This window comes from Notothenia coriiceps, unplaced genomic scaffold, assembly GCF_000735185.1.
Source record: "Notothenia coriiceps isolate Sejong01 unplaced genomic scaffold, NC01 NC01_scaffold00006939, whole genome shotgun sequence".
Lineage (NCBI taxonomy): Eukaryota > Metazoa > Chordata > Actinopteri > Perciformes > Nototheniidae > Notothenia > Notothenia coriiceps.
Window position 1 is genome coordinate 5,607 of NW_011339640.1, and position 15,043 is coordinate 20,649.

A 15,043-nucleotide genomic window follows, 5' to 3' on the forward strand; every position below is an offset into this window, starting at 1 on the left:
TTAGGGTGGTCGGGGTTGGAAATAGGTGGACTTAGGAAGGGGAGGATCTCCCGTGGGTAACACCAAAGAAAAATTTTATTAAGTCTCCCCCGCACCCTCACCCGAAGGGAATAAAAGGAGATTTTCAATTGTTCTGGGTCTTCTTTTAGTCGGTGAAACCCTTTTGCCCGGAACTTTGTCTTCCCCAAAAAAATTACCTACATGTTACTAGAAAAAAAACCATAAACCTCAAGTTCTGTGAAAGTCTCCTGTCAAACATATATAGCACTTCTTAGGATTTATTATTTCATTTACTTTGTCAGTATTATCGCTCTCCCCTGAAAATTTTTGGTAAGAAAGTACAAAAAGGCACTCCTCACAAAAAACTATTTACAATTAGTAGTACACCCAACCCACCCATCCAAACCCACTATTCCTGGGGCACCCTGCCTTTCCCGGGGTCCCCAAGGAACTTGGAAACGGGGACCCCGGCTTCGGTCCGAGAGGTCACGACCTTGGAAGTTTCCGGCCGGGGGGGGAGTTAGGGTAACAGTCCTGAGGTACCGACGTCATACCATTTCTACGGTTAACCTTTTGAACTTATGTTTCGTAAAATCATCTGTCTTTCTTTGGGTTCCCACGTAACTTTCGGACCAGGCTTTAGATTACACTTGGAACGGAGGAACTACGGGAAAAGGAAAAATAACAACAACCAACGGGCTTTGAAGTGCCTGGTTAAATAGTGAACTTAATAGACGGGGGTTAAAGAACTTAAGGGGGATTGTAGTACCCGCTGTACTCGGGAGGCGGTCTAAGGGGTCGCCAGTACTTCCCAAATAACAAATGGAAGAATGAAAAAACAGGTAGGGGAAAAAATCAATTCAAGGGAAAGAAAACGTCAAAAGGGTGTGGAAAACCGGGGAAAACAACGGTTAAATCTCCCAAAAAAGGAAATAACGTTTTCTTTCGGCCCAGCCACCCGATACCGAACAACTCGGAAGTATTAACTTTTTTATTCTAATAGGTTACCTGGATTGTTTGGTCAGTCTAAACTAACGGAGACTATAAATTGCATGAGTTTCTAAAGAAAAAATATATTTGACATTTAAACGGAAGCCTTCATTAAATTTTAAGGGGTTTAAAACCCCATAAGTTACCAGTTTTGACTTTACTTACATAATCTTTATTTATGTGTGTGATTGGCTAATGGTTACACAAGCCAAAAATCGTTATGACATCATAAAGTGGCCAAAATCTGATCAGCTCATTTTTAGGCAGGTTTTTATCTACCGTAATTTTCGGACTATAAGGCGCACCTGAATATAAGCCGCAGCAGCTAAATTGAATGATGTGTACATATATAAGCCGCACTGGACTATAAGCCGCAGGTGTTTTAATGTTTAATTACCATATGTAAGGGTTCGTGCACAGAGGGGATTGTCGGGAAAGAGATGGCTGTTTGAGGAAGCTCCCATTTATTAACATTTCAACAAACAAGTTGCATATTTGCATAACGTATTCAAGTGTTACCATTTAGTGAAATAGTAGCTACAGAACATGTACTGTGCTGTGTAAACTGTACTGTATCACATAGTGTTTCAGACACACAAACTTTTCAACTTTCAAACTTAAACGGTGCGCTCCCACCGCACGTACCGCCAGTGATCTACAGCAGCGGGTTTCAACCAGTGGTACGGGGACAAACTGTCTCGCTCTCGTAATGTCTGTCTGTCTTGCTCTCGTTCTGTCTCTCATACCACTCTCGGTTCCACTTTTACTTTTGCGCGCTACCTGTCTCACTCTTTTCCGGCCTCCAGCTTTTCCTGCTGGAACCCGCCGCTTAAAGGTGGGGGGCGCGGACCGGCCATAAAGCCCATAGAGTTAAAGGTGGTGGCCGTTAGCTGTAAAAATCCATAGATTAGCCGCACCGTTATATAAGCCGCAGCGTCGAAAAATGGGGAAAAAGGCGCGGCTTATAGTCCGAAAATTACGGTACATTAAAAGTGTCTGCAAAGTCATTTAGTACTTATGTATTGTTTGCCCAGAAAGTACTAATTGTGAAGTAAAAGGTATTTTAAGTACTTAAAAAGTACAACTACTTAAATAAAAAGTATTGCTTGTGCAGGAAAATGTATTTGAAGTTAAAATAGTAATTACTTTTTTGCTTAATTCTATTTTATTTGACCATTTACATTTTAATTACTTTTTATCGCGTGATTAATCTTTACTCTTTCAATGGGTTCTTTTTGTATATTTATGGGCACACACTCTCAATTATATACACTACTATTTGTGAGTCATTTCATCATTTGAATATTAAAATGGTATTTATATTTGATCATTTAAATCACTTTTCTTTGCAGAATTATTACATGTTTCAGTACATGTCATTTTTGTTAGATGCTTTTATCCAAAGCGACTTATTCAGTACTGTGGGCAATCCCCAAAGGAGCAATTTGGGGTGAAGTGCCTTGCCCAGGGGCGCAACGACATGCTGACTGCAGTGGGACTTGAACTTGCTACCCCCTGATTCGAAGTCCAGCACTCTATCCATTGAGTCCCAGCCGCCCCATTTACCGCCCAATTACAGACATGATGAATATTTACGTTTTATTCGCAGACTTAATATTAGTTAATATTTACCTCTGAATGTATTGCAGTAGTTCCATGAAGTACCTTTAGACGGTACCTCTAGGATCTGATTGAAGGTATATGTGTATATATTGTGTAATGTGAGTGTCTCCTCTGCCCTCAGAGTTCTCCCTCAGCAGCGACCTCTCCTCTCTCTCTGGGTTCGGGGGCTCTGGTCTGGGGTCAGCCTGGCAGCAGCAGCAGATCCAGAACATGCAGCACTCTGCTCTGGGTCACATGGGGTGAGACGAGAGCCTGTCAAAATACAACAAAATATAATAAAGTATTTTCCGGACCAACCTCAGGTCCCGGGGCGACAGAGCCTTTTCTCCGTTGCTGCTCCTATGGAATTCACTTCTACTAATAATGAAATGAAACAAGAGAATTGTTCACTACCCCACCCCATCAGAGACTCTGATGGGACCGCACCCCAACTAAACTCCCCTCTCTCTCCCCCCTGCAGCAACTTGTGTCAGACCTCCAACCTGAACCTGTCCTCTCACCCGAACCTCCACATTAAATCTGAGCCGGCCTCGCCCCCCCGGGACCGCATGCTGAGCGCTCTGATTGGAGGAGGAGGAGGGGGCGTGTCCTCGTACTCTCCTCCCGGCGACAGCGCCTCGTCGTGCGGCAGCTCGTTCGAAGGCAGCGAAGAACGAGAAGATCATCAAGTTAACTTCCTGTTGCCCCCCCCCAACCCTGAGGAGCACCACAGCAGCCCTTCAGTGAAACGCATGAGGCTCAGTGAGGGGTGGGCCACATGAGGGGGGGGCCCATGATGGGGGGGGGGCAGGTAGTCAGGGTGACCAGGTGTCCGAATCTGTGTGGGACTCGATGCATTTTAATATATAATTTGTCCAACGTCAAAAACATTCAAATCAGACGATTTCCCACATTTGATTGACAACCGTTCGTCGAAAAACGTGGGTTTCTTTGTCTCGTTTCCAGCACTGTGAAGCAGGAAATGTTGTCGTAAAACTGCCATTCATCCAGAAATGAAATCAGCATTCTTAATAACCCCCCAAAAAACACTTCAAAACTGTCCAAATCGGATGTTTTTAACTATTGTCAATTTTAACTATAATGCTAATTGATGCTAATTGATGCCCAACATACCAGTGTATTTGCCAGCTTTGCCCAGCTTTTTGGGGTCAAAATTGCCCCTAAAACTTTATAATCAACCCAAAATTCATCACAATCAGCCGACAAATAACAAAGATATGGCCACCTATTAGTTAAAACTGCATTAGTGATCCAGAAAATGTCAGAAATCTAATCAGCATCCTCAATAACCCCCAAAACCACTCTGAAAATGAAAATGCACATTTAGGCCAATTGATGCAACTCATTCTCATTGTGCAAATTGCCCAACATATTAGTGTATCTGCCAGCTTTGCATAGCTTTTTAGGGTTAACAAAATGCAGTTTTGAGTCCCCTAAAACCTTTCAATCGGCCCAAAATAAGCCCACAAGAACTACAAAGATGTCTCTGGTTGGCACCTGGTCGCCCAGAGGGAAGGCCGTAACGTTACCTTATAGTGTTATTATTATTATATTATTATATTCTTATGTACTGAGTGGGTGTGCTATATGTATAACATGTACGTGAGGGGGGGGGGGGCTGTATTTACTGTAGCCGTACACCAGAGAGGAAACAGGAACATCTGGAGAGTATTTATCAAACTGCTAAGATCTACACAAAGATGAAAACGTTATCTTTAAAAAAACGTCCTTTTACTTACAGCTGCAAATATATAGATGACATCGAAGCATCTGATTAACTCTACAAAGGCAACGTTTGGGTTAAAATCCTGACGTGATGCTCGGTTGATGTTATGTTATTACAATTAGGCGAGATGTCTCTAGTAGTGATGCTAGAACATTTTAATTTAGCAGTTTGATCAAAATTCCTCCAGTTCTGAAGTGGGGACAGTTTGTTGTGTACATGTATCGCTTGTTCTGTGTGTGTGTTCGGGTTGGGGGGGGCATAATGATGAGTAAATAACAAATATACTACATGCACATCTCGATATGTGCAACATGTATGCAAACCAACAAAAAAAAAGTGAAGAAGTCTGGTACTCTGAACGGTTTCATATCACGCATGAGCGGGAACGCCATGTTGCAGGTTCAACATATTTTAGCACATTTTAAATATGAAGAGGGAAAAGTGTGATGAAGAGGAGGAAGAGGAAGTGGAGGAAGATGAGGGAGCTGAAATGAGACTAAAGGAGGATGGGGAAGGGGAGGTTTTAGTGTGAGCGGTAGAAAGTATTTTGCAACCGGTTGCATAGAATAGAAGTTTCACTTGATGTGAAAACGCTTCTCAGAGTTAGTGAGCTATGGTAGAAAAACTAAATGTGATTTTTAAGTGAATTGCAATCCAGATGTGTGGAAGCAAAGAAGTGGAATAACCTTTAACGGCTACAGATGTTCCACTGCTGAATACAAAACTAAAAACCCTCTCCTAAAAACTGGACATAAAATAAACATTATGACATTAATTATAAGAATGTAAGAGCTTAGTAAAAATATACTTGTATAATTTACACAGCTATTATTTAACTGTGAAAGTCACATTTTTATTTGAATGCTTTGAATATAGGGTAAGTTGCCCTAATGTGGGACACTTTAGCTCTAAGCCTAATGTGGGACACTTGTTTGAAGGTTGCTCCACCACCCTCATCTGTGATTGGACATTTGAGAAGTCATGTGATTTTGATTAAATTACATCACAGCTTGTGTTGACCCATATTGTGTTGCCTCTCATTTGTTTGAGGAAGACCTACACCGTCTGGAGCTCAAGTGTCCCACATTAGGGAGTGTCCCAGACTGTCCCATCTTTGGGGGTGTCCCAGACTGTCCCATATTAGGGAGTGTCCCAGACTGTCCCACATTAGAGAGTGTCCCACATTAGGGAGTGTCCCAGACTGTCCCACCTTAGGGGGTGTCCCAGACTGTCCCATTAGGGAGTATCCCACATTAGGGAGTGTCCTAGACACAACATTAGGGCAACTCACCCTACTTGTTATTAAAGTATTCAGTAGTGGTTTCGCATTTCACAATTAGCCTTAAAAAAAAGAATTCCTATTTTGTTGGGGCTTTATTTGCTTCCATACGAACAAAACCTGCGTTATTTTCCCTATAAAACCAACAGACATCTGGGGTTTTATGTAAAAAAATCAAGATGAATCCAAATTTGAGTGAAACTTCACTCATGGCCTTGTTGTTATGCACAGAGAGAGCTAGCTGTTAGCCGTTAGCTGTTAGCCGCTAGCCGTTAGCTTAGCCCTCCTAAAAGAAATATCCAACAGGACAGAGATGCTTTGCTGCACAAAGTTTATATAGTGTTATGTTTTTTTGAATTCTTTATTATATCAAATTGATATTCTTGGATGTCTGCAGCTCTATTTAATAAGATAACTTTAATATAAAAGTGTAAAAAGCAGATGGGCGCGTGTTTATTTAACATTCAGGGATTTAAAAAACCCTTTAAAGTTTAGATGGTTTTTTTCGACGTATTTGGATAAATGACTGTGGTGGTTATCATATATGCAGTATTTACAGTGGGGAGAAGTACAACAATCATTTACTTAAGTAAAAGGACAATAGCCTACATGTAAAAATAGTAGCTATATACCATTCAAAGTCCTTCGTTTGATTCAATCATGAATTTCGAAGTAAAATCTTGCAGTAAAAAGTGTATTTTTATCTGAAATGTAGTGGAGTAGGAGTACAAGTACCTCAAATGTATTTCCAAAGTACAAGAATTGAGTAAATGTATTTAAGTACATCCCACCTCTGTGTTTTTGTAAATTTAAAAGGACTTTGTGGACATTTTGAATAGTTTGTGCCTTGTATCTAAAACTGTCTCGCCACAATAAGAGCCGGAATAGTCTCATACACCCGCCACAATAAGAGTATATTTGATATCCATGATGTTTGTATTTAATAAGAGACAGAGAGGACGCTGAGGGTTTGTTCACATTTGAATATTTTGGTTTTAAAACTGTATATTTGGAGCTTGGACCCTCGGCTGCAGTCTGTCTGTTTGCGCCCCATCTGCTGTCAATCCAGTAAATTAACATGTAAAAGAAAATAGAATCTGCTCCAGGTTGAAAAATTAAAAAAAGAAGACGCTGCCGTTGAGTTACAAACTACACACTGTGTGTTGAGAAGAGAGATGCTTCTCCTGCTTTTCTTTTCTCCGGGTTGTCGGCCTCAGATGAACGAACAAAAGTGTGTGTGTGCGGTTTGATTATCTCGTTAGTAACTGCCTGGACGTGTACCTCAAAAATCCCCGATGAAATGATTTGTATTTGACGCATCCTCTTTACATGTGCTTCTAATAACCACAAGGTAAATATATTCTATTATACAGAGATTGTTAGTGGCATAAGCTGGCCTTTGTCGCCACTTGGAGACAATGTTTCTCAGAAAATAAGATCCTGTACAGCGACTCCCTCACTCAGAAATGTGCTAGTATTTGTATTTTGCAGAAAAAAATTACTGAAATAAAGCAGGCTCTGTTACAAAAGTCTCCGTGTGGTTTGTCATCATTGGTGTTTCATTTGGGGGTTTTCTTTTTGAAAAGGGTTGGCTGCACGTGGAATTTTCCTAGAGAAAAAGTCATGGTAAGTCGAAACATTTGAAAGAAAGTCATAGTTCAGTATGTTGACAAATATTTTAAAAAGTCATAGTAAGTCGACGAAAATTGGAAAAATTAATAGTATAGTATGTTGAAAATAAAAAGTCGTAGTACGTCGAAAAATATGAAAAAGTCATATTATATATAGTATGTAGAAACACTTGAAAAAAGTAATAGAATAGTACAGGGGGGTCAAACTCAAATACACAGTGGGCCAAAATAAAAAAAATGGGTAGGCCTACTAGTGGAGGGCCGGACTGGTTCAATGTTTATTGCAAAACTTATTGAAATGAACTTATTGCACATATTAAACCTGGAACTAACAAAGCTTCAATGATTGCCTATAAAAACAACATTAAACATTAAATAATCAGTTGCATTCATTTCTTATGGCTCTATCTGCAGCTTTTCCAGAGTCATTTCTTATGATTACATTTTCTCACAGGCCAACAACAGCTTCAACAAAACTATTTCCCTCAAAGAGAAACCAAACATGCCCTGTTGTCGTGAGAGAGAAAGTGCTGAGGAAGCATCCATTAAACTCAGTGTGCTGCTCTGTGATGCTAGTTCAGATACTTGGCATCTCATCTTGGGTGCAAGGTCATCAATGTTTGGGCTCAGGCTCTGAGCTGAGGAGACCCTCAGGATGGAGTGAAGGTGTGCGTGCAATATACCGGAGGGCCAGATCTAATAGGAATTAGAAATTATCCTGCGGGCCGAAATTAAATCCACCAAGGGCCTGATTTGGCCCCCGGGCCTTGAGTTTGACACGTGTGATATAGTACGTCGGAACATTTGGAATAAGTAAAAAGAAAAACTCAAATAAACGCTAATATGAAAATGTAACATCTGAAACATTGAGGACCCCTCATGAACACACACGCACACATCCGTCAAGTCTTCTTCTTTGTCGAAGTATGTCGAACAAAAGGAAGAAAAGTCATTGTATAGTATGTCAGAACATTTGAAATAAGTAATCGTATAGTATGTTGAATAAAAAAATAAAAAACTCATAGTACAGTATGTGAAAAAGATGAAAGAAAGTCATAGTATAGTAAAATACTAGAAAATGACTAGTATTTGGAAAAATTGAAAAAAGTCATAATATAGTATGTCTAACGATATGGAAAAGTCATATTATAACATGTGAAAATAGAAGAGTTGTGAATTTGGACTCGGTCAGTATTAATTGAACCCAGCTGTGGCTCTGTGTATTATAATTTGTAGAAGTATTCAACACTCCTGCATCATGGTGTGTTTCTGCAGACTGCCTGCAGGGGGCGCCACTCACTGACAATAACTCTCACATCTCTCTCATCCGCATCACGCTTCAGAAGCAGGATTCACATTCCTCCCTTCTCTTCAATCTCAGCTGTTTACTGTGAAATATGTAATAACACCCCATCGCAAATGTGTAAATCCTGGATTTCTTCGAGAGGTTTTCAAATACAAACATCCCATAATTCCTGCCTCCCAGCTCCCTCTGATATGAAGCTTTTTTCACATCCAATACTATTACTTTTTAATGTACTATACTACAACTTTTAAACATTTTTTGACACACTATACTATGACTTGTATCACATTTTTAAACTATATATCTTTTTCAACATAGCACACTGTAATTATTCATATTTTGTTACTTTAATCCTCATTTTTGACAAACTCATGACTTTTTTCTCTTTTTTTCAACATTCTTCACTTTAACTCGTGCAAATATTTTCCCTGGACAATGCTTTGACTTTTCCCAAAATATTTTGCCTGCAACCGAAGCTGAGAAGTTACCAAGGACACGCTGAGAGCTGGCCTGCAGAGTACTTCCATATCTCTGTGTGTGTGCGTGCGTGTGTGTGGGCATTTCTCTTCTGAAACTGAAACACACATGCAAACACCTCAACAACATGTGACTTCAGTAAATATATCACACACTAAAACACTTTTCAGTGTGACGGGGGTCTTGAGGGTCATGTGAGAAACATCCAAACACAGCTTTTTCTTTCTTTGCAACATGAGAAGGTCTTTTAGAAATGTGATGCCGATCTGTGAGTGTGAATGTGTGTGTGTGTGTGTGTGTGTGTGTGTGTGTGTGTGTGTGTGTGTGTGTGTGTGTGTGTGTGTGTGTGTGTGCGCGTGTCTCTGCAGCCAGTTCAAACCAGTTTGTGTTTATCAGCAGGACAGACGCAGCCTGTATGGCAGAAGCCAAAACATTGTTCATGTGACCTCTGCTGGGTGTGTGTGCGTGCGTGTGTGTGTGTGTGTGTGTGTGTGTGTGTGTGTGTGTGTGTGTGTGTGCGTGCGTGTGTGCGTGTGTGTGGAGCTTTCTGTCCTTGGGCGTTGTGTAATTAATAGTCAAGGTAAAACTCAGAATCACAGTCACAGAGCCCTCACACACAATCACAGATATGTAAATTTCACGCACACGCACACACACACACACACACACAGGCACGCACACACACGCACGCACGCACGCACGCACACACACACACACACACACACACACATCAATGTATGCTAATGTTACAAGAACGGTTGTATATGTAATGGAATTTCCTTTACTTGGTGAAAAAGAGCCAATAAAACATCCTGCATTGAAACTGATACTTCAGTGCAAACACGTACTTCAAGTATCGGAAGTCAAAGTATTCTTTGTGCACAAATATCTGACTCTATGTAGAGGTTTAAAACACATGAAGAAACATCTTCAGCAACTTGACAACACATGCAGCTTTTACGGTGTGGCAACACGGTTCCGTCACGTTGAAGCTTGCCGGTGGGCCTGTCTGGCGCGCGACCAACAACCAATCACATTAATCTCCCGCCCCGGACCCACAAGCACGCGGTTTTATTGGCTAGCGCTTGTACTGGCATATGATTTGATTGGCTGGCGCTCAGGACTATAAAGCTGAACACTTAGTTATGAGACGGCTAACTCTGACTGACACAGAGACAGTTGTTCAGCTTTAAAATCATGAACGCCATGAAGCTGTCCCAGCTGTGTGCGTCACTCTTTAGTGTCCCCTGGTCTCCCAGCTGTGTGCGATGGGAGGCTGTGGCTCGGTGGATAGTGTGCTGGACTTCGAATCAGGGGGAAGCAAGTTTGGGTCCCACTGCAGTCAGCATGTCGTTGTGTCCCTGAGACACTTCACCCCAAATTGCTCCTGTGGGGATTGTCCACAGTATTGAGTATGTAAGTCGCTTTGGATAAAAGCGTCTAACAAATGGCATGTAATGTAATAATGTGTGCGTCACTCTTTAGTGTCCCCTGGTCTCCCAGCTGTGTGCGTCACTCTTTAGTGTCCCCTGGTCTCCCAGCTGTGTGCGTCACTCTTTAGTGTCCCCTGGTCTCCCAGCTGTGTGCGTCACTCTTTAGTGTCCCCTGGTCTCCCAGCTGTGTGCGTCACTCTTTAGTGTCCCCTGGTCTCCAGCTGTGTGCGTCACTCTTTAGTGTCCCCTGGTCTCCAGCTGTGTGCGTCACTCTTTAGTGTCCCCTGGTCTCCCAGCTGTGTGCGTCACTCTTTAGTGTCCCCTGGTCTCCAGCTGTGTGCGTCACTCTTTAGTGTCCCCTGGTCTCCCAGCTGTGTGCGTCACTCTTTAGTGTCCCCTGGTCTCCAGCTGTGTGCGTCACTCTTTAGTGTCCCCTGGTCTCCCAGCTGTGTGCATTACTCTTTAGTGTCCCCTGGTCGCCGTTGTGTTTGAGCTTCTTCAGCGTTTGGTTTCTGCAGCTTTTATGTCTCCTCAAGCTGCTGGATGTTCTCTAAACGCTGCATGTGTTGTCAAGTTGCTGATGATGTTTCTTCATGTGGAACTTTTGGGGTTTTATATATATTTTTTGTAAATGCCATAACACTTAATGGTGTGTTGGGACCAGACTGGTTGGGACGTTTTAGCGCGTTTGCTCCGGTCGGCCACCGTACATTTCCCGTCACAATATGAAAGTGATAAATATATTGCAGCTTTATTCTACACTGCGTAAATAAAGCTCTAAAAATACACTCCACTAAACCTAAACAGATTGATGTCTTTAGAAAGTGCCGATGGGGTGTTCAAGATTATCTGAGCCATTCCACACACAAATCCCTGTTTAACCTACACACACACACACACACACACACACACACACACACTCTTCTCTCTCTCTCACACACAGACACACAAGGCTGCTGTATTTATATCCATTTAAAAATATCCTTATGTTCCTCTTTGGTTTGGTTTGTAAAGTTATGAAACAGCGTGTTGTTGTCGGCGGGGAACTAGATCAGAAGCTCTCGTGAGTTTTACTTCTGGAGCAGCAGAGAGTCAGCAGAGAATAAAGAAACAGCAGCTGTAGAACACACACACGCACACACACACACACACACACACACACACACACACACACACACACACACACACACACACACACACACACACATTGCATGGATTCACTGAGGCATGTTTTGGGTCCAAACATGATCCTATATTTGTCTTTGTTTACAAAATTAGCACTTCCTGTTTACAGTGTAGCCACAGACAACTATCACTAATATCAGAATCAATATATATACATTTATATATATCTTTTTTTATCCCGGGGGAAATGGGGTTTGTGACGGTTGCTCCATTTAAAAATGAAATAAAAACATGCTGTAATAAGATTACAATTAAAATATTTATATAAACATAATAAATTAATGTTAATCGTCCAATACAAACGAACTAAAGTAAAAAATATAAAAATAACAAAACTATGGCATTTAAAAAATAAATACAGCATAAAAAGTGCCCTATTTATTCTGTATCTGACATAATTGAATGTTAAATGTCTCTCTGTGTCCACTGTTGAGTCTTAATCTGCAGATACCCATGGCTTTTGCAGAAATCTTGAAAAATAACACAAATAAAAACACTAGAAACGTCTTTATTTTATAAAATAAACCTTTTTATTGTATCAAAAGTTGATCATGACAGCAATAACATCATGACAATAATATTGAATGCACAGAAATGGAATAAACAGCAACAGATTATATGAAAAACTAGTGCAAACAAATCACACATACAAAAATATATTGCACTTTGAAGTTTTTAGGTGGAAGAAGTCATGTCTGAACAACATTTGATATATTCATCTGTAAACATTTTTATCGTTTTGTTTTTTTTGAGAGCACGAAGCTCCATCTTTACATCCATGTTTGGAAAAAATAAAATAAAAATACAGCAAGAGAAGCTTCGGAGCAGAAACCGACAGGCGACTTGTGGTACGATTTGTTGTTGGTCTGAGTTGTGCTTTGTCTCTAGACCCTGTCTGGGTTCATACACACGCACACACACACACACACACACACACACACACACACACACACACACACACACACACACACACACACACACACACACACACACACACACACACACACACACACACACACACACTCTTTAAGCTCGTCTTTAAGTGCTTGCGGTGGTCATTCTGTATTGTTTTTCACGTCTCTTTTTTCTGCTTTTTGTTCACAGGAAGTCATGAGTCCACCTGAAATCTAGAACCAGAACCAGAACCACGTCTAGCTTATTGTCCCGCCTCTAATGTGCCGTTTACATCGAGGCGTGACCATATTATTTGGACAGAATCTGCTGCAGCATGTAGGCAATCTGCAGAATATGAAAACCACCGAGAGGGAATGGGAATGTGACGTCGGCCATCTTTGGAGGATACGAGCTAACGCTACTTCATCCTTTAATAACTGTTACAGGAAGTAGCGTAACTCTATAAACCATGCCTGTAGGCACTATGTTGTCATTGGCAATCCAACGAACAACTAACTAAACAAATGAAGATTCATGGAATAACATTTTAATTGCGGTCGCTGAGTGTGAGAAGTGTCCAAAAACTCAACTGGTTTTGACCGTTATAAGTGCCCCACCCAGTACTCATAGTGTCATTTTGCCATACCTTGCATTGGGACGCACTTAGGCACTCGTAAAAAAAAAAAAATGTAAGTTCAGAAGTATGCAAATTGAGACACAGCATTAGCATGACTAGCCGACGTTTCGTTAGCATTCCGTTAGCATTACATTAGCTAACTGACTTCTATCCTGATGAATGTATAGTTGCTATTGGGCCTGTGGAGCTGAACGTCCTGTACTGTAAGTTAGACATTTGCCTCCAAAGGATTTTACATTGTTAAAATAGCAGAAAATGTACCCTAACGCTAGCTCCAAACACCAGGTTGGCGCCGAAATCAGTAACAGTGATTGGTCCGTTCTTCTCTTAAGTCATAAGTAAAGACTCGTCTATTTAATTAAACAAGGCTCCTCCGTGAAAAGCTATTTCTGTAATGTACTTTATGCATTTTGTACGAAAAACAGCTGACAGATTTTAAGTAAAAGCTGATGGATATTGATGCTAACCTCCTAAAATGGCCGCCGCAGAATGCACCTTCCCATTCCCGATAGAAAAAACAGTAATAACGGATTGTGCAAAGTTCACTGTAACGCTCCCTGAGATCTTAGTGTTTCCTCCTCGGAGCCTACAGTGGTGTCAGAGAACTTCTTTCTTTTTTTTAATTTTCTTTTTTTTGCCTCGTCTTGAGCACAGGAGGATATCGAGGATCCAAAGCTAAAAAAAAACAACCCTGGTCCATAAGTCACCGAATACTCAATGTCTGCTGCCCCCCTCTGGCCTTTTCACATGATATTTAATCTGGGGGCGGTGCAGCTGCAGGGGGACGGTGTCTTGTTTTGTGCAGAAGATTCCGTTAGCGTGGAGCTCCCGTTAGCATCGAGCTAACGTCAGCGGGACGGACACGTTTCGGGCCTCCTGACCTCCACGGGGTCTGGGTATGGATCCACCTAAAGAAGGGAGGGGGGGCATGTTTACTGCTGAGGGAAGGGTACATAAATACACACACTAACACACACCCTAATGTCACACAGGTCAAGTGTATGTTGTTGGGAGACGTCAGTAAGGAATGCAAAAGGACTCAAATTGGCAACTGGGGCAAAAAACTAAACAAAAGACCTTGTTTAAATTTAGATTGTTTACTCCAGGAAGTGGTAAACAAGTGACAAACATTTTGGGAAATACTTATTGCAGAGTAATCAAGTCTCTCACATCTGTGTGGTTAATATGAGGCCACAGAAGTTAGCTTAGCTCAGCATGCTAGCCTGGCCTTTTCACTCCAACAACACTGGATATTTTGCATATTTTGTAAACTCTTTTAACGGTTATTTGTTATTGTTTTTATTGCATTTTATTTGTATATTTTGTAAGCTCTTTTATTGCATTTTAACCGTATATTTTTCAAGTGAGTGTTATTTTGTATATATTGATTGCATTGAGCATATTTACAAATGTGTCTGTTGATTGTGTATATATATTTATATACATGTATTTAGTATTCCTCGGGATAGTGGGAAACGGTATTTTGATCTCTGTCTGGACACACAAACTGAAAGATTGACAACAAAGTTGACTTTCACATTTTTTTGACTTTTTAACGTAATTTCTCTGTATTTTTTGGCATATTTTGTATCGTTTTTTATTGCATCACAGCCGTTCATGTGTGTGTGTGAGTGTGTGTGTGTGTGTGTGTGTGTGTGTGTGTGTGTGTGTGTGTGTGTGTGTGTGTGTACCTCAGAGTAGAGTGGGGGGGGCAGATATCTGAACTCAGTGATGTAAGTGAGCAGAGATCCCCCCCCCCCCTCCGACCTATCACAGCCGACCAGACAGTTCCTCCTGTGAGACTCTGATATCGCCAGCTCACTGTAACTGGGAGGGGCTGCAAAAAAAAAAAAAAAAAATAG

The 15,043-nt window shown here is 41.2% G+C and overlaps 2 protein-coding genes across 2 annotated transcripts in view; one reads left to right on the forward strand and one right to left on the reverse strand.

Annotated features, from left to right (window-relative positions):
- Positions 1–2,596: 2,596 nt before the first annotated feature.
- On the forward strand, positions 2,597–7,150 carry LOC104943849 (myocyte-specific enhancer factor 2C-like). The gene is made up of 2 exons (XM_010769314.1): positions 2,597–2,852; positions 3,074–7,150. Exons 1-2 carry the CDS (start codon positions 2,824–2,826, stop codon positions 3,372–3,374), a joined length of 330 nt encoding a protein of 109 aa, XP_010767616.1. The 5' UTR covers positions 2,597–2,823; the 3' UTR covers positions 3,375–7,150.
- Positions 7,151–12,715: 5,565 nt separating this feature from the next.
- LOC104943850 (arrestin domain-containing protein 3-like) overlaps positions 12,716–15,043 on the reverse strand; it is a 20,678-nt gene continuing 18,350 nt past the window's right edge. Inside the window, exons 9-10 of the mRNA XM_010769315.1 lie at positions 14,873–15,018; positions 12,716–14,089 (exon numbers count right to left, since the gene is read on the reverse strand). Coding sequence (XP_010767617.1) covers positions 14,030–14,089; positions 14,873–15,018 — 206 coding nt within the window. The 3' untranslated portion in view covers positions 12,716–14,029. The remainder of the gene's footprint in view (positions 14,090–14,872; positions 15,019–15,043) is intronic.

Excerpts from the sequence above, each read along its gene's own strand:
- LOC104943849 (XM_010769314.1), top strand. The coding sequence starts at position 2,824 with ATGCAGCACTCTGCTCTGGGTCACATGGG. Across the intron at positions 2,853-3,073 it reads TCTGCTCTGGGTCACATGGG|CAACTTGTGTCAGACCTCCA; the intron begins GTGAGACGAGAG and ends TCCCCCCTGCAG.